The following is a 19,584-nucleotide window of genomic DNA, read 5'->3' on the forward strand; positions in this document are numbered from 1 at the left end:
TTTCGGTCGCATCGCGTTTATCGCGGTTGCGGACATAACGGATGCCATCGCATTCACTGCGGGTGTCGCGGTCGCGAATTTTTTTTAAATTTTGCACAACTTATCTTAAAACATAATAAAAATAATTATAATTATAAAGAATCATTTATAAAGATTTTTAAAATGTTTTCTAAGCGAAATTAACATATATATATATAATATAGTTTAACCAAATAGAAGACTTTAAAAATCCGATGATATGATAAGATAATTAATTAACGATGACATTATGCATACATTATTATTTAAAAGAAATAATACTATCAACATAGGAAAAAATTAATAAATTAAAATGGATAAAAATAAGTTTTGCTATAACTATGAGATAAGAAATTATTTACCATTTTATCAAAGAGTTATCCTTCACTGAAAAACTCAAGAATATATATATATATATATATATATATATATATATATCAAATGTAAGCAAAAAGAACAACACATATCTCATGCGATAATTAAAGTAAGAAAATAATCTTCATTAAAGCAAGAGCATAAAAGTACGATGTACAATAATTAAAACAACACATACCTCATGTAACATAACTATGTTAAGATGTACAATACTTAAAACAACACATACCTCATGCAAGCAACCTAACTATGTCAAGATGTTCAACAATCTTCATTATGGGTGTCTCTCTTTTAATCTAAAAACAATCAAACAATGTAAATTAAAAATCCAAAAAATGATAACTAATTAAATGCCATAGAAATATAGATTCTTTTGGTAGGTCAAACATACCTTATAAATGGGGTGGTAACAGTTTCACCAATTAGTGGAATAACGAGGAAGATCATATCCTTCACCTGCACTTTGAGAGTGATCTCCACTTGATCTTTGTGGTCTTTGTCAAAAAATATATCCAAAAAATGTAACATTTTCACCTTGATTTTCAAATAATTGAGATGGATGATATACTTGAGGAGGAGGATACATGTGAGGTGGAGGTGGGTGATACATTGGTGGTGGAGGGTACATTTGAGGATGATATGGCACACTATAATTAGGAAATGGTGGATAAAAACCATGTGAAGGTTGAAAATATGAATATTGTCCCTGTGGATAAAAATCATGAGTGCTAGTATATGAATTGCTATACTCAGGGTTACTAGAAGTTGATCTTCTGCCAGAAGAAGAACCTTCAGAAGTATGTTTTCTGGTGTCTTTCCCTTTTCCTTTTGATTGAGCTCTTGGTTCACTTCTTTCTCTACTAGATGAAGCACGGAAATGTCCACTACCTATATAAACATATTGTTCTCCATACCGATTAGAAGATCTAAATTCAGCTCCATCATCACTCTGTCTATCATCGTCATCAATTGGACTTAAACCACCACCATCGGTCCCATCACCACTTTGACTTGGTGTTGCACTATAACTTGAATGAGATAAATTTTGTTGTTGAGATTGATCATTAACATTCATTTCATCATCTGAGGTATCCACAGGCAACACACCAAGATTTTCACCATCTAATAATGGATTCCCTTTCTCTTGAAGTCATTCTGATAGTGAATCAACATCTTCAAAGATATTATCAAGGCTGATAGGATTGTAACTAGCGTTTATATCATCAATGCTCATTCTTTTTTGATGCCTCATTTTAAGTCTCATATTATAATAGGTAAACACTAGTTTCTCAAATTTTTTGTACTTCAATCGGTTTCTTGCTTTGGTGTGAATATAGCTGAATGTGCTTCAATTTCGTTCACAATTTGATGTGGAAGTTGTTTGACTAAGCACTTTAATTGCTAATCGTTGTAATTCAGGAATACATGTGCCATATATCATCCACCACTCAGCTGCATAATATTATTTAAATTTCAAACTAACATCAAAATGTACATATATAATTAAATAATATAATTAACTATTTACCTGGATTTATTTGATTCCAAGCTCTTTGTGCCTGTGGAGTACCAAATGTCTCGTGTTTACTTTGAAATAGTAACAACTGCATAAATAAAAGTTTAAGTTAAAATGAGAAAAATATTTCAATTTCAAATTATTTAATTAAGTTACAAATAATATTACTTGAATGAATCTAACATGATTAACCATTATGATTTGATTATCAATAGAAGGTTCTAATCTTTCAATCACTGATCTTGTTCCTTCTAATGTTTCTGCTAATACATTCTCAGAATGCTCCACCCCAAATTGAAATTGAGGATTGAGAAAATAACCTAATCATAATTTATGCTCAAATGATAATAATATAAATTATAAATTATAAAACTTAAAACTTAAAATAAAAAAAATAACTCTTAATGATATGATATGTTTTATCTTACCAGCTGAATGCAAGTCGGAATGCATAAAATTCCATCTATTGTCAATAATTCTTTCATAATCGATGGAATATCGACAATTTTCCTTAATTGCTCGTTTAGCTCTATCAACGGCCTCATAAATAAAACCAATAGTTGGTTTTTCATCACCATCAACAAGCTTTAGCACTTTGACTAGGGGTTCGTAAACTTTTATGATATCAACGGCTTTTTTCCAAAAATCTTTTCCCAAAACAATTTTTTTGGCTTCATAAGCATGCCCTGATTTTTGTTGTCCCCATTTTGATTCTCTGAATTTCTATATTTAATAAGAAAAAAAATCAATAACATAATTTAACTTATTTAAAAATTGGAACTAATAAAATCATTAAATATTGTTATATTTGAGTAATAAGTAACTGTATTAACTAATTATAAAATACTGACCTTTGACTTAAACATCTATCTCAAACCTTGTTATCTCCTCAAGTTGTATGAAATGAGTAGCGAATCGAGTAAGAGCAAGGTGAAGAATTTGCTTACCGTGAGTATATTTCTTCAACAAATCAACGGTCCAAATGTGATTATATATGAAGCATGTCACTTTCTTTGCTTCCTCTAACACTTTTTGCTACACTAGACTTTTTTCCAATATCCTCAAGACATAAATCTAAGCAGTGAGCTACACATGAGGTCCAATAAAGATGGTTTCTTTTCAACATTAATCTTTTCCCAGCGGCTTTCATTGCTGCCTCATTGTCGGTCACTATTTGGATAATGTATTCTTCCCCAATTTCTTCAACAACTTTGTCTAACAAATTATAGTAGAATTCAACATCTCTACTACGAACGCTCGAGATATCCACAGATTTCCAAAATGCAGTTCCTTTACTACAATAAACAATGAAGTTGATGATGTGCATTTGATTTAAACTATTGGTCCAACCATCACACATCAGAGTTGCACCCAGTTGTTTCCAATGCGTCTTCAGTTCATTTACCCATTCACGAACTTGTTCATACTCCAATGTCAAATACACATCTGAAATCTCATAAGGTGTTGGGAGCTTTACACCTTTTCCAACTTCCATTGATACTTGAATTAAGTTATACAACCAAGGCGAGCTTGCTAACCGAAAAGGAAGGCGATCGTATATTATAAATTTTGAGACCGCTTCACCCATCTTTTTATGCAATGTCTTTAAAATAGACTCTCTAACCTTTGGTTGTCTTGAGCTTTTGCTCTTAACCAATTCAGGTATAGTTCCCCTTAAACTAAATTCAGATATTTCTTCACGATATCTTCCACGTGATCCAAGAGAAGAAGATCGTCCTTCTTCATAAATGTTATCCCAACCACCCGTACTTCGTCTGAATTCTTCTCTTCTATGCCATTCGTGTTGGGATTGGATACTTTCTTGAGTGGCTTGTCTCATAGCAGAAACATCATCTACGAATTCATCCTCTTCTTCCCTTAATTGTGATAAGAATTCATATGTTCTCATTTTTTTGTCAATTTTTCTTTTCCTTGGCTTCTTTAAGTAATTTCATCATGCTTTCTCTAATGATACCTGTAATCAAATAAATATAATTCACACTATTAATAATGTATAATATTTATTATTAATATATAAAAATAATTATAAAGTATATTTTTTCTAAAGAAAGTATAAAGAATCAGTAACACATATTCACATACCAGTGACATTAGGACATGGTGCGACTTCACCGGTTTTATGAGCAATGTGTTCTTTAAACCGTGTTATTCCTCCTTTCACAACTTTGCCACAAAGTTTACATACAACATTTCCTTTCGTATTTGGAACTGAATCTCCAAAGTGCCAACCTATATCTCTACTCGGTGCACCTTCTAATCTTTCAGTCGGGAACTTTTCAATACGTGGTGGCATGCTTCAATTTCAATAAAAACTAAAATTAATATATACGTAAAGTTAAACAAAAATATAATTTTCCTAGCTTGTAAACAAAAATATAAGTTAAACTGAAACTAAATAAAATATATGAAAATATTAGAAGTTTAAAATACTCTTCTATTAACTAATCTAAAATAAAAAGCAATTTTCTAATAAAAATTTATTTTTTATATTCAATAGCATTTAAATATGAATATTTGTAGATAATATTTTAAATATAGAAAATTGTATATTCATATTACAATGTGCACAGTTCTGAACATTTATCATATGTTGATAGCATTTACATATTGAATGAAGATAAAGTTAGTGACAGTAAGATAACAAGCAATTCCCTCGGTGGTGCATGAAATAATTTTACATATTTTCATTTTTTTAATATAACCCACACTCATTGAATTGAGTTAGCTGTTTAATTTAATTTCAAAACTATATAATAAAAGGCAACTATGGAATTCTGAAGACCAGCATTTTTGTTTTTTTAATATATGTGGATTTTAATAATATATTTCTCAAATTTAGATTATTAAAACCGTGATCCGTATTTAATCTAAAAAATCGAATATTTAAATTTTCAAATTGGATATCTAAATATAAATTTTAATTTAACAAAAAATAATTTTAAATTTAATATTTTGTGATTTTATACAATTTATTATATATCTATATTATATATATATATTTATCAAAATATGCTTGAACAAAGTAAAAAAAAAATCTTAATATGCCATTTCAAACCTTAAAAAATAAATAATATAAAAGGTTAAAAAGGAAGAAGAACTTACTGGATTCAATTATAAAATATGCAACCATTAAGAGTTAATATATTCTAATTTTAAGGCCCGTTGGGTAGTGATTAGGCATTGAATCTTTCAGTAATTTTAGGGTCAATTTTTTATTAGTTATTTGGATGATTTTTGTCTAATCAAATGTGTAAAAAAATTTACATATTATCTTATTATAAAAAAAACAAATTAAATATCTCAACTTCCAAGAGATGTCCCAGAAGTTTCTCAGCTCTTCTCACTCCCAGTTTCCACTTCTCTCAAGTCAAAGCCATCTTCTTCGTTTTTTTTCCATTCTCATTCCCAGTTAATTTTTTTTCAGTTTTCACCCCACCTATTTCACTCTTTCATATTTGAAATCAAAACCTCAAATCCCCTAGTGAAGATTGTATCTTCAATCTTCCTAAACTAAGCAGCAAAAAAAAAATTACCTTCTTAAATGGAAGCGGGAAGCTTGATGCCTTGATCTACTCCTTCACCGGCGGCGAAGCTCGACGAACAGCTTTATTTTTCCAGCTCTTTCCCTTCTCGATTGGTTTTTGGTAAGATGTGTAATGTGTGGATATTTGAGTTCACGGTTGATTAAATAATCTATTTTGTTTTGTCCCACTCCCTACTCTGGTTGTAACTTGTAAGTAATTTTTCTTTCTTTTCAGTTTTCAGTTCACTTTTCACTATACTTGTGGGCTCACAAGTTGCAGGGAATATATTCCCTTAATTTTCTTTTTTGTTTTCTATACGATGATTGCAATGAACGTTGATTTTTGTATTTGTATTGGAATCACGGTTGAATAACGGTGATTGCGTCCCGTTATCAGCGTAATCGTTCGTTTCCCGTTAAATTACGGGTGCAATCCACCGTGATCGATGTGAATCTGTGACCCACCACAAAAACCACGTATAGTTGTTTCGGACGGTGGCGCGACCGCAATATCGCGGCCGCTATAGCGTTTTCGGAACGCTATTTGATACCCATTATAACATCTCTGTAGTCTTTGCTAAGGTACATTACATTTACGATCCATTTTCTTCAAGCATATTAGGATGCAGACAAGCTCCCCAACAAGATCAATACGCCACTACCTAGTAGATGAATCATTTAAATTGGAAACCCTAATGAGGCGAGAAGGATCCAGACAAGCTCTGTGTAGAGCCATGGGAGACCACTATTGAACCCACTAATAAGAAAAGCTAGATGTGGAAGAACCAACACCGATTTGGTGAGTCTTAATAACAAATAGTAAACGTTGAAGAAAAATGTTTGATTGTAAAATTAGAAAATAATTTTTAAAATATAAAAATTTAAAAGTTGAAAACATAAAGGATATGTTTTCAATATTTTCCAAAAGTTGTTTTAAAAATTTTAAAAATAAAAAAAATACGAGATTTAGGTTTCGCAAGTTCAAATCTTTCTAACAATATTCTTTTTATTTAATAGTATATCTCATACCTTTACACAAAAGTTAAGTCGATCCATGAAATTTTTTTATACTCAATATAGTCTTTAAACTAAAGAAAAAACGAATTACCTTTTAACCAATGAAACCGAACATTGACAATTACGATGTTGAAGTGGTGGTCCATATCAGTATCATGGATTACTACATAAACATCGTGAATTGACATATAAGTATCGTGATTGTCGACATTTGATTTCGTTGGTCAAAGAATTACATTAATATTTTTCTGAGTCTAAGGTCCCTTGCACTATTTTTTTTTGGGTGTAAAAGTTTAAACGCATGAGATACATTAAACCTAGTTTTTATGTTAATGATATTTTTGCTTGTACTTTTGCTTATAATATTATTTTTTACTATCTTTTCTTTAATTTAATTGGTTAAAAATATTTTTTAAGTTATACGCTACATGAATTTACACATGAAAAATATTGATTTTACTATTTTAGTTTACATGGTTATCTTCAAGCTCATATCTGTAAATCATCGAAGAATGCTTCCCGGTTCTCATATGGCAACGTCATCAAGAAACAAATTCTCCAAGAACATTTAGATAAATTCCAGTAACTATTCCAGAGAACAATATGAACAAATTACTACGTTTTCACGCAACAGTCGTCGAAGTTCTCGATCAATGTAACTGGTTTTCTTATTTGAACCGAGTGTTTGCTAAGTCTATGTCTATGTAGCTTCAAATAGTGTTATATTAGATCCTATAACTCCATTTCCTTAAAGAATGTTAATGTTTCCAATGCTTCAGTTTCACTGTCAAATGATAAAAGCACAGGCCATAATATCCCAGTTGACAGTACCCTAATTAGTCATTAATATTTACTTTGAACAGATCACAAATATTGTATCAGTTGAGAGAGATCATTTGGGAGTATGAGTCGAACGCATTATGAAGTGTTAACATGAGATGTAACTGCTACTATAAATGCAATGTAGTTGTCAACTTGACCCTCGTCATTCAGCCTCTGATTCTCCATTACTTCAGGTCATTGCAAATGATGCGTTTCTCCTTTTTAGTGTGCTAGCAACTCCGATTATGACCCGTCCTAATCATAGGCCATTAATGCAGGGTCCATTATAGATTTCCAAAGATTTGTAATAGTAAAATGAAAGATATATTTTTCAATAATTCGTATAAATAGACAAAATGATTTGATAGTGTTTGTATTTTAGCAAGTAGAACTCGTAAACAAAACTCATTTAGTGACTTTGATTAAGAGAGTATTGTTCTTTCTTGAAGTCTCGGATTCTAATAGTGTTTTTTTCAAAGTTGAATTTTACATTGTCTCTCCATATCCAAATAGTGTTTATTTGATTATTCTATTGATTTATCTTTTCTTTGGACCCTCAAATTAGACATTGATAAGCGTTCGTAATCATCGAAGATAGATCGTGATTGAATTGTGACAATGTCAGTTTATCAACAATCCGTCATTATTATATGTGATTTTAAGTTAGTATTGATGATGTTTATCTTTCACTTGTCGACAGTAATGATTGTTTATATCTATCATTTCTTTAAGTTATTTAGTTGAATTTCTGATTAATTTTCTTTGTATGATTCTCCTTTAATTGTAGTGGTTAGTTTGTGGCCTTTTTCTATAATTTTAAAATAATATCTCGTTATTTAATAAAATTAATGTCTATTATTAGTTCAAAAAGAAATAATAAATAAGAATCAAATGGCGATTTAAGAAATTACCTAATGCATTAAAGTGATAATATTACAAAGAGATTATTTTTTTTCTCATATAACTTAAGATAGCTCATACTAGTTGTAACTACTGTGAAGCTTTCTTAGATTTGTTTTTTCTTGTAAATTTGTAGATATTAAATCTTTTTAATTTTTAATTCTTTGTAAATATTATCTGATTTTGTATCTAAAAATCAATTTGAATATACCACAAAATTTTTAAATATTAGATTTTTACTACAAAGTTTACGACGTATAAAATCTTTAAATATTAGAATATATCAAGATTAAATTTTTTTAATAGTCTGAGGAGAACAGAATCTAAGAGTTCTTCAACTTGCTTTTGGAGGAGAAGATGGCTTGTGCACAGATACCGAATCACATCGAAGGCTATGGCCAAGCCTTTATTGTATCAGAAGAACAGAAGCTTGATTGGGGAGTCATGCTCTTCCTTTTTGGCCTGCCTGGCTGCCTGTGCCCTTAAGAAATAAGAGATTCTGGCCGACCAATCCCCCTTCATTCAGGTAAAATCAATAATGAATAATGATCGGTCAACTTCATGACCGTAATCGGGTGTCTGTGACTGTAACTTTAGCTGTTTTCAGGCCAACTTTGGAGAATTACTCAATGGAGTTGCATAATGTTATGATTCAACTCATGAAGCTCATTGCCAAGAACTTGGGGACAGATCCTGAGAAGCTTTTAAGCTTTTTTGAGGATGAAATACAAGGGATAAAATTGAACTATTATCCACCATGTCCAGAAGCAAGCAAGGTTCTTGGTGCATCTCCACACTCTGATACTACAGCCTTAACACTCTTGCTTCAAGTGAATGAAGTTGAAGGATTACAGTTCAATAGAAACCAGAAATGGGTACCTGTTAAACCCATCCCAAACGCATTCATCATCAATATCGGAGACGTGCTTGAGGTAATATAACAAATATTTCCAGCTACAAATATTTCAAGCTACATAGACTTAAACTTTGATGTAATATGAATGCAGATTCTGAGCAATGGAGAATACAAAAGCGTAGTGCATAGAGCTGTGGTTAATCCGGAGAAAGAGCGGCTGTCGATTGCATCATTTCACTGTCAAAAAATGGGAACTCAGATTGGTCCTTTGGAAGATCTTGTTCAGACGAACAAGGCACTGTATAAGACTCTACCGATTGAGGAGTTCCGGAGGTTGAAGATGACCAGCAAACTTGATGGGAAATTTATGATAAATAAAGACAGATTCTGAATAAAGTGGTTAATTCTCGGTCAATAACATTCGGTGCAAGGAATAAAACAAAGAAAATCTAGTTATATTGATCGAGAATTTCAGCCATTGTTTGGTGAAACTGAAAACGTAATGATTTGTTCATATTGTTCTCTGGAGTATTTACTGAAATTTATCTAAATGTTCTTGTAGAATCTGTTCTTGATGACGCTGCCATGTGAGAACCTTCTTCGATTATTTACCTACATGTGCTACAAAAATCGAGTGTTCCAAAAGAATCTGATTTACCTATATGGACTATATTAACTGCAAATCCAATAGATGCATTAAATGAAAGGTATATACATGTACTTGAAACGAGAATATTTAGAATAAATACTCAAAGGTCTGATTTGTTTTCCCAGACATAAAGATGACAAAAAATGAAACGGATATGATCAATCCAAAAGAAAAATAGTTTCTTATTACTAATCTATCCATATTTGTTTGAGTTTGTGGAAGTTTGTCCACCATTAAAAATCCACAAATAATAGTTGGGTGCAATTATCCTTGAATGAGAGGGTAAATTGAGCCCCGTTGCTCATAATCTGAATTAAAATAAAATAGAAAATAAATTCTCTTCAGGGAAATATTAATTTTCTTGAAGGATTGAATTCGAATAATTGTATCTACAGAGAATGTGTATACTAAATCTGTCAAGATAAATATGTGGCATCAGGTTCTTAGCAATCAGCTTCATGAGTGAACCATAGCCTTCTAGTAGGATTCTTAGAAAACTTCGATATATGTTGTACTTGTCATACTTTTCTTCCATGTTTATGTCTTAACCTCTTTGTCTGAAACTCTTCAGGTTAGGCCCTGCTTGCTTTTCACTAACGATGTCTCCATTGTTGTCCTAAAGAAGTGATGCATCACATCCCTGAGACCCCACATCAGAGATATCAATTAAACCATTAGAACTGAGGAATTAATGAAAGGTGAGCAAATATGATTAGCTTGATGAGTTGATGAAACTATGACCATGAACTCTCTTGAGCCTTCTTACGTTCCAAAATTATGACCGGGATACAGATAAAAGAAATCTAACCATCACAAAGCAATCCTGAAAATGCAAGCGAAGGAGCAAAGTGACCATTTGAGGATCTTCGACGCTCAATGTAATTTTGACCGCCTTTAAAACCAAAACCAGGAATATGCAGAACGCTCTAGTAATCTCCATTGAAGCAAACGAAAATAATACTGTATATAGAATCAAGATGGCTCATAGGATAGGAATGTTGCAGCAACAGATATCAATCTATATATGGGCACACGTTTTGACAGTCATGGTTTTCTTGTACCATTAATGTATCTTCTGTTTTTTTCTACCTAACTTATCTTGAAAATAAAAATTTTCCTTTGAGCTCTTGTTGTTTATTCAGTCAATTTGTGGTTCTAGCTCTTTAACCTTTTTCCATCATTCTGAATTTTCAATGAACTTCTCAAAGTTCCAATTTAGTTCATAACATCACCAAAATGTAGCTTAAACTTCCATTATTTTGGCTACATCGACAGAAAAATGGAAAAAAAACAAGGCAAGATAAACTGTAAAGCTGAAGTTTCTGCAAAAAAATTTGTGATTAGAACTAACTTTAAGAAGAGTTTGTAGAACTATGAACTTGGAACAGTGACTATATGACAGGAAGAAAAAAAAAGAATTTTAGTTCCTATACATTCAGCCCCACTAATATGACATGTTTTAATGCTGTTATTAAATATGTCACAATAGTCTGACTACAAAACTACTTAATATCCTTCTGTTATCTCTTGAACACAAAGTAGCACCATATTTCCTGTAATGGTATGCCAATGAATCCTCAGGTAGCATCTCGGAACATGTTCCCAAATAAAAAGACGCCTTCCTTTCACCTTAACGACTTAAAGCTGCATCTGTAATAATACATGTAATTAGAAATGCAAAGAGAAATTGAAAGAAAAATTATGGTAAATCATTGAACGTCAAATTAGAGAAATAAAGTATCACTGGAGAATGTCATATCCATTTTCAGAGGTCTTTACAAAAACTTATATGAAAAGTGCAGAGAGGACAATCATAAAGGCATGCTCGGTAACTGGTTAATTGTTGAGTTGTATTACCTGGTTTCTGCTAAAGTTCGAAGTCCTCATTTTCATCAAAGATAATGTCAGGATGGACGGCAGCAGTGCTAACATTGAGAGCCCTTTTCAACTTCCTATGGTTGAAGACTTCAACTTCTAGCAAAAAGGTTGAACTGACGGGTCGATGATCCGAGAGTCTTATTTCTGCTCGCTGATAACAAAGTTGTTTTATGCCTTTTCCTGACCAGAGTATACGATCACACCTATCAAGGGAATTAATACATGTTATAAGAAATTGAACAATAAGGAACTTTATGAATAACCAGTGGCATTGTGCCAGAAATGTTCGATTTCCAGAAATCTTTTCTAACTTTGATGATATCATATTTCTTGTCCATCTACTTTACAAAAGCTATTACTTACCATGCCGGAGATCTCTTCTTCTCCCCTTCTCTAGGGATCTCACCGACATATCTATCCGAGTCCATTTCATACTTGTATGTGGGAGGAAAGTTTATTACCCCTTCTTTCCATCCATCAAATACATGTCCACTACTCAGTTCATTATGAAGCTATGGAACAGAATTGAAGCCATTAACTTTTTCCATTAAAAAAGTTTGTATGATAAGGTAAAACTAGATAACTGTGATGCTCACCTGATCATTGTTGATAAGATCGTCCCAGCGCTTTAAAGCAACAAGCTTTCTCACCTCGGCGTCCAACATATTGAGACGATAATTTAAATCCCCGAACCAAAATATCTGACTGTTAGGAGAAAGCAACCATTTAGAAACTAATATCTCATGTTGGATCAAGAATTAATCATAAGGAAAAAACCTCAACCATCAAAGTTAATAATTCAGCAATGATTAGTAAGTTACTTACTCATGAGATGGAATTGTTAGGGGTTGTTCTGTATCAAGGGCAGATGAGAAATGGGTACGTCGTGTAATTTCATACACGTCAGAGTTACGTTTTTGTTCAGCTCCGACCTTATGACCTGATGTCAGATGAGAACACACAAAGCACAGCCTGGATTGAAAAAGTGTCATGCTTACAGAAACCGATCCCTGCAGAAGTGCAAACCATAAAGCAATCAATAATAGTACCTATTGCAACACAACAACATTTGGATGGCATTGATCCATCAAATCAAAGAAGATCAATATAGAATTGAAACGAATGGAAGCAGTCCATCCCTAGAGTGATGCCACCAATATAATTCCCTGCAAAGGTATTTACGGAACCTACGATTACCTTGTTTCCCATGTAGCCCATAAGACCAATTCCAACGGGAGAGACTTTCAAATTGTTTATATGTCTTCTCAGCCTCTTTCGTACCCATATAGATATGTATATTCCAACCATCTGCTTGCTAACTATCCTTACATACATCGGATGTGACCCTGCCCCATCATTGTCATGTTGCTCCATTGGTTCCTCCAAGAAAGTATCATCCTCCTCTTCGGGAAACTCGTCAGATACTTCAGAGAAGGAATCAACAGCTTCAAGATTTGGTAGCTCATGCAGCAACATTGACTCTAGGTTTCCAGAGCTATGGTGTGATCTTTGCAGTCTGCTTCCTGTTAACACCACAGGATGTGGACTACAGAAGGAGTTTTCCGCCATAGTAAAGCCTATTCTAGCCGAGCTGCTCAGTACTCTCCGCAATTTCGAATGTGAAGAAACAACTTGTGGGGTTGCATCTAGCGAGTGTTCTGGCCAGTCCAACCGAGTGTCAAAATCGACACCATATATTCTCTTCAGATTTAAATTTTGTCCAATATCAGAAACTTTCTTCAAATCTTTTTCTTTGAAGTCGCAGCCATTAGCAGCCTCCAGATACTCATCGCACATCATTTGCAACGGCAGAGCATCTATTTTGTCTGCTAATACATCTGCAACCGAAGAAGTCCGTAGCACAGGAGAAGGTGGGGCACTATAGTATTTATGCTTGCTTTCAGGTTCCAAAGATTTGTTCAGAGTTCTTCGAATGATCAACTCCCATTTAGGAATCGGCCTGTTATCCTCAGCTCCGAATACATTTCCAGCATTCAAAGGGACCACCTCCTGGAAGCTGTCCAAAGCAGATCTAGTATTAAAATATTGGATGAAAAAAATGACACATCTAACAACCAAACCAATATTCAAATAACTTGCATATGCTCATGGGCTTACTCATCTACAACAGGAAGAGATGTGGAAGATTAAACCTCAAATGATATAAGATCCACCAACGAAAGGAAAATACTCACCCGATAATGTAAATATCAGCTGGATCTTCGGTGCAAAGCCAATCATCAATCTCGAGATCCTCGGATGGAAGTCTTCCAGCAACATTCCAAGTGCCTATTGTAACCCTATAGGCAACCACAATATGTTTTGATAAATATTAAAACACAAACGCCTTAAGGTTTACAGTTTAAGCATAAGCATCTTGTGGACAAACCTCACATCCTTTGTATTTATGTACTGTGCACGCAGAGTTTCCGATTTCCCCCTCCTGTGTCTTAACCGGTAACCCGAACAGGGTGCATCTGAACATCGAAACATCAAAGCCATACAAAACAAGTTTAGACAAACAAATCAATAGATAACAACGATTTACTTAAGACCATAATAATACAATGATAGGGAACAAGAAGCAGCATAGATGAGTTTGAATATGCTCTTAAGCGCAAAGAAATATTGAAGAAATTTATTGCCTGAAATTCGGCTTCTGCAGTCAGATTGGTTTCCTAGTGTCCTACGGGTATGATCCTCACCATCGTGCAATCTCGAGTACTTAACATAGCAAGCTGGATGAAAATTCAAGAAAAACACCATCAAAAGAAAGAAAGTACAAGGAAAAATAGTAGTTGTTCAATATGACAGGACAATACCGTCATCTTCACTCTCGGTTTCGGTTTCGACCTCGTCTTCACTGAAATCATACACCTTTGGCTTTATATTCAACCATTTCTTCATCACAACGGATGGCCAAAAGGACTAAAAAAAATTTAACCAAGTTAACAATTCAAACATCACTTTTGATCTAAATTGCAGATTTGGATGAAAACAAAAACCAAGAAGCACCGGAAGCATACCTCGGAACGCTTTCTCGTCCTAGCTTTCATAGTCTTTAATCAAAAGGATTTGTGAAAAGATATAAGCTTTCAAAGAACAGGTTCTAGAACTTGAAAATGGAAGCAAGAGCTGGGGTCTGAACCGGCTGATATTCACAGTTCTATGAGATCAATATAAAGAATTTGAAACATACAGTTACGACAAAAGCCCGAATTCAGGTCACTTGGTGCCAAGCGCAAGGAAGATTCATGCTAGAACCTAACAGAGAAAGACAACATGTTTAATAGGCATCCAAAACCTCAACTTGCATTTAAAAAAAAAAAGATTTCTCAATGGTCCTCTTCCACACGTCCTAATTTCTTCTGCTGGAAAACGGCTAAAAGCAATTTTTAATCTTATAAAATACTCAATAATAACCATAAAAACAGACCCAGAAAAAAAATCAAAAAGGTCACTTTCAATACTATAAAACAACTACACTCCTAATTCAATTTATAATGCAACACGCTTTCAGTTCAAGCAAATGCACTGCAATTGACAGAGTTGTAAAAGAGAAAACAATACTACTTTTAACTCTTATGGAAAACCCAACAAGACTGAAACTTGTAACAAATGTATACCCAGACAAAATAGCAAACTTCACCTTAAGATAATACACTAGTAGAACCCAGATCATCAAACTAACCCTTAAACTAAACGCAAAAAAAATCTCACCACAAATGTTGAAGATGATGACAAGATAAACCAAAGGAAAACGCTGATTAAGACAGGCAACAGTAAATTCCATAATGGGGGAAGAGAAACTGATCATCATACCATTCAGCAGTCAGGATTTGGTTAGAGCCCACCATTATACTAAATAAACGACATGGCTTAAAACATGAAGCAATCCAAATAAACAAACTGGAACTTGGCAATATAAGAGAGTTATTTAGTCAAATGGGTAATCGGCATTCAACACAAAGTAAACAACAACAGCTGTAGACCCCAATTGGGTGGACGGTTTCATGCAAAACATATCTTCTATAAACAGAATTATATATATATATAATACTATGATAATGAAGTCAACCATTTTGTTTAAGCATGTAAAATAATTAAGATTAGATGTTTGAAAAGTTGACACATGAGCTGTAACCAAAAGGGACCACATAAGCTGGATCACCCGCACTATATGTGATGGTAAATAGCCTTCTGTGTTTCAACTGAAAAGCCTCGTCTGTTTCCCTCAAAATGAAAACTTTTTCTTGATTTTCTTTAGGTTTTAACTATGGGATAAGGATTAAATAAGCACAAAGGCATCTCTTTTCATCCTTTGCTCTCTCCTATGTTACATTCTACGGCAAGTTGTACTAAAGGCTAAGTGAAGTTAAAATTAAGGCAAGAAGTATAAAGTTTGGAACTTTGAGTGTGAACTCAAACTATTAGGCAGTGTTACTAAACTTGGGTGATTAGTACTTACAACTTGTCACCAATTTCAACTTGTCATCTCATTTTATCATTTTTTTTTATTGAAACACTCAAATACTTCATTTTTTTCATATAAATTTGTATTTAATGTATTATAATTTTTGGAACAAGAGTACAAATTGTTAATCTTATAATAGCTGGAAAACATGTCAAGCCAGCTCAGTACCCACTAAAGAAAATCCAAGTTTCTTTCTTGAAAAATCAAAGGGTATGGTCTATATGCATTGCCAAGATATCATAATTTTAATTTACATTACCTACTTTAACTTAATATCTTGGTTAAGGTTAGGCAGAGGTTGTGATTTGGAATAGATTATGCATTTTTTTCTCTTTTAGATATTTGCAAATTATAGTGCTTCGATTCCCCTAGCCATTGCGTTTCCTTTAAAAAAAGGTTAAGTTGTATCGATGGTCACTCAATTAAAAAAATTGTTTATTTCAACCTTTCAATCATTATATCTCTAACTAATTTGATTCAACATGTCATTTTATTTTTCCGAATAAATTAAATACATATTATATAATTAAAATAGAACTATAAATCTTTATTTTTCCGAAGTGAGTCATCAAATGACAATTCACACTAAAAAAGGATTTGGTCCCCAAGGAAGAATAATGCAGAAAGAGGCCAACTTCAAAGTATATATTGGCAAAGCTTTCTTTTTTTACACTTAAAATGTTCAACCATGCCTTGGCTTTAGTTCACATCAGCTGTTCCAAACACAGCAAAGAACTATCTTTTTTTTTTCAAGCTTAACCCTTACTTTTCTTTTTCCCATGGTGACCACTAATTAAAAAGAAATAAAATCTCAAAAAGATAATAAAGATAAAAGGATAAGAATGAAGTGACATGGAAGAACCAACTATTCTATGTACCCATCAAATTAATCCACTGTTGTAAATTTTGGATGGATCACAAAATTTAAATTGTGATAAGAAAATTTTAAAAATGAATTATATTCTTTTCGATAAATTATAAATTGTCACTCAATTTTCTTCTTACTCCTATTTTGACCAATAAAGTTTAATTTTTTTTTTAGTTTACTCATTGAACTTTTGATATACTCATATTTTGATCACTCGAGCGTTAAATCAGAAATGGAATAATGACATGGTAGCCACATATGCTAATGTGGATTTTTGTTGACATGGCATTCACATGTCATCCACATCATTTTCCCATTTTTCTTTCTTTATTTATTTTATCTTCTTCCTCCAAAGATGAAAGTCTTATAGTTTCATCCTTGTGACACTGAAATCACCATTCTTTAGCATCTTCTTTGACCACTTAAGACACGGATAAACTCGCCTTATCGTCTTTTACCACTTTATATGTTTTAGATTCTTTTCACCAAAATCGCTTTAAAACTCACAAAGTTCAACTCAACCCCAAAACTCATAAAACCCGAAACCATTATGACATCCAATATCCACCATCCAATTAGCATGGAATCAAGATATACAGTTCACTTCCTCCTTCTCTACCTCCCACGGTTGGGATTTGAATAAAGATGTTTTATGGTCGAGAAATAAAAGGAAATATGAAACCAAGGGGTTTTCATGAAAAATGAAGAAAATTTTGGGTTATTTCATAATTTTTAATAAAAAATATTCAGTCATAAAGCCGTCAAATATTTAATGGTGGAGTGACTAAAATAAAACAAATCAAAAGTTCAGTGAGTAAATTGAAATTTTTTAAACTTTAGTGACCAAAATACGAGTGAGAATAAAGTTGAATGAGGAAACTTGTAATTTAACCTATTCTTTTAAAGTAACATTAATTTTATTTTGATTATTTTTATATAAAAGTTGTAAAGAAAAAAATCTAAAAATGTTGGAGGTGTCAACTGATATTTCTTTATTTAACGTGATGCCACTGTCCATCAGTGGACAGAATGCATGCATATATCTTTACAGGCTTCGTTTGGAAGCAGCATCCAAATGTTCAAATATGTTTCGAATATATCTGCGTGCGTCTGTATACACTTTATTGGCTTTATACCCTAAAGTCCATGTCTCATGACATGACAGTTGGATGTTTAAGGCAAAGTTAAACGCGATGCTGCAAATTCAGTTGGTTGTAATAAACAGATGCACGCATTCCCAACTGTGAGAAGAGGAAGGAACACCGAGAACGTGAAGAGCTATCTTTCTAGGGTTTAAATAATAACTGTTTATAAAAGGTGTACGTAAATGGAATGTTTCAAATTTTCATGTGAATATGTGTTTTGCCTCTTTCATTGGCTAAGAGGTTTTGTATTTGAGTTATAGTGTTAATCTCTCTCTTAGAAATCACTGTTTCATATATAAACTATATAATTAATTTACTAAAATAATATTAGAGTAGAATTAATATAAGTAAAACTTTTTATAAAAAATATTCATTTATAATTTGACACTTTTAATATTAAATTAGGATTTGAGTTTGGGTCGATCTCGGATTTAAATTTTCCGAGTTTAGCCTTTTCAAGTTGATTTTTTTTTTAATAATTAAAGGTTTTTTGGGTTTGCGTTCATTTTTACACCTCTATATAGATACAACTAACCCATATATTGCATGGGTATGCAAACTAGTTAATTACTATATATTAATGAATAACTTTAAAAAATTCAAGTAGCTTAACCATAGTTGAATTAGTGGTTAATGTAAGGTGGAAAAATTATTTAAAATAGTATATATATATATATATATATATATATATTAAGAGTAGTTGGCAATTGGGTTTTATGTCACACTCCACAAGAGTTTTGCCGAATTTATGTACAAAAATCTTTCAATTTTTTTAGTTTTACGTCTTTTTAGGATCGTTAGATGAAGAGAAATAAAAAATTGAGATTAATTCATTTTTTTAGTGAGTATATTTTCTTTTCATACCGTAAATCAACTTTTGATTTCTTAAAATCCAACAATCTTAAAAAGGTGTAAAACTAAAAATTTTTATACTATGTAGTGAATCCTAACCCATATATGTGTGTGATAACGAGGCCAAAAGGGTGATTAATATTAACAAATGATAAGACAATATTTTCGAACATGAATGGGTTAATTTAAGTTTTATTTAGGTCATTAACAATATTTCGATACATTAATCCAAGTAGTTAAATGAATACTAATTTAATTGGCATCATTATTACCTAAGATCCCTGAGAATTACATGTTCGAGTGAACTTTAAAAATGTACTAAAAAAAGCCATTACACCATCAAAACCCAAAGGGAAATTAGCAAAACCGACCCTTGTCTTCCTTTTTTTTGTTGACCGGGTCCTTTGATTGTTGCCACTCAAGGACCACCACAAAGCAAAGGTATATGCAATTCGAAAAGTAGTTATAATTAGTAATTTTCTTTTACAATTACACCACCACAAATACCATGTACAACTCAAAACCCTTCACGCTTAAATGACAAATAATCACATCAATAATAAAATATCCTAAGGATTGTCTTGGAAATGACCAATCAACAAGAAAGTTTTCGTTGAGTCATTCATGACGATTTGTCCTGACGAGAATAATCGTTTCTTTTCAAAATTTT

The 19,584-nt window shown here is 32.5% G+C and overlaps 2 protein-coding genes and 1 pseudogene across 5 annotated transcripts; 1 reads left to right on the forward strand and 2 right to left on the reverse strand.

The window, feature by feature from the left end:
- Window positions 1-2,897: 2,897 nt before the first annotated feature.
- Window positions 2,898-3,818, reverse strand: LOC120202178. The gene has a single exon (XM_039202649.1). The coding sequence runs from the start codon at window positions 3,816-3,818 to the stop codon at window positions 2,898-2,900; it is 921 nt and encodes a 306-aa protein (XP_039058580.1).
- A 4,701-nt stretch (window positions 3,819-8,519) lies between these two features.
- On the forward strand, window positions 8,520-9,454 carry LOC120202183 (annotated as a pseudogene).
- A 1,567-nt stretch (window positions 9,455-11,021) lies between these two features.
- LOC120202181 (type I inositol polyphosphate 5-phosphatase 2-like) lies at window positions 11,022-15,295 on the reverse strand. Of its 4 annotated transcripts, XR_005523715.1 has the most exons (12): window positions 14,602-15,288; window positions 14,396-14,503; window positions 14,221-14,314; window positions 13,965-14,052; window positions 13,771-13,875; window positions 12,773-13,592; window positions 12,401-12,585; window positions 12,172-12,280; window positions 11,939-12,087; window positions 11,555-11,778; window positions 11,209-11,273; window positions 11,022-11,176 (listed from the first exon to the last, which is right to left on the reverse strand). XR_005523715.1 is itself a non-coding variant. In XM_039202652.1 (11 exons), the coding sequence occupies exons 1-10, from the start codon at window positions 14,629-14,631 to the stop codon at window positions 11,565-11,567; spliced, it is 1,899 nt and encodes a 632-aa protein (XP_039058583.1). In that variant the 5' UTR covers window positions 14,632-15,289; the 3' UTR covers window positions 11,209-11,347; window positions 11,555-11,564. The 4 variants fall into 4 exon arrangements, 3 of the variants coding, with proteins under 3 accessions (XP_039058583.1, XP_039058582.1, XP_039058584.1); XM_039202652.1 differs by lacking the exon at window positions 11,022-11,176 and having other exon boundaries at window positions 11,209-11,347; window positions 14,221-14,313; window positions 14,398-14,503; window positions 14,602-15,289; XM_039202651.1 differs by lacking the exon at window positions 11,022-11,176 and having other exon boundaries at window positions 11,209-11,341; window positions 14,602-15,289.
- Window positions 15,296-19,584: the final 4,289 nt, after the last annotated feature.

The sequence above is a fragment of the Hibiscus syriacus genome, unplaced genomic scaffold (assembly GCF_006381635.1).
Source record: "Hibiscus syriacus cultivar Baekdansim isolate YM2019G1 unplaced genomic scaffold, ASM638163v2 tig00008276_pilon, whole genome shotgun sequence".
Classification (NCBI taxonomy): domain Eukaryota; kingdom Viridiplantae; phylum Streptophyta; class Magnoliopsida; order Malvales; family Malvaceae; genus Hibiscus; species Hibiscus syriacus.

Coding starts and splice junctions, on each gene's coding strand:
- LOC120202178 (XM_039202649.1), bottom strand. CDS start 3,818: ATGAGAACATATGAATTCTTATCACAATTAAGGGAAGAAGAGGATGAA.
- LOC120202181 (XM_039202651.1), bottom strand. CDS start 14,631: ATGAAAGCTAGGACGAGAAAGCGTTCCGAG. Junction 14,315..14,395: donor CCGAGAGTGAAGATGACGGT/ATTGTCCTGTCA, acceptor AATTTTCATCCA/GCTTGCTATGTTAAGTACTC. Junction 11,779..11,938: donor AAGAAGAGATCTCCGGCATG/GTAAGTAATAGC, acceptor TTCCCTTGATAG/GTGTGATCGTATACTCTGGT.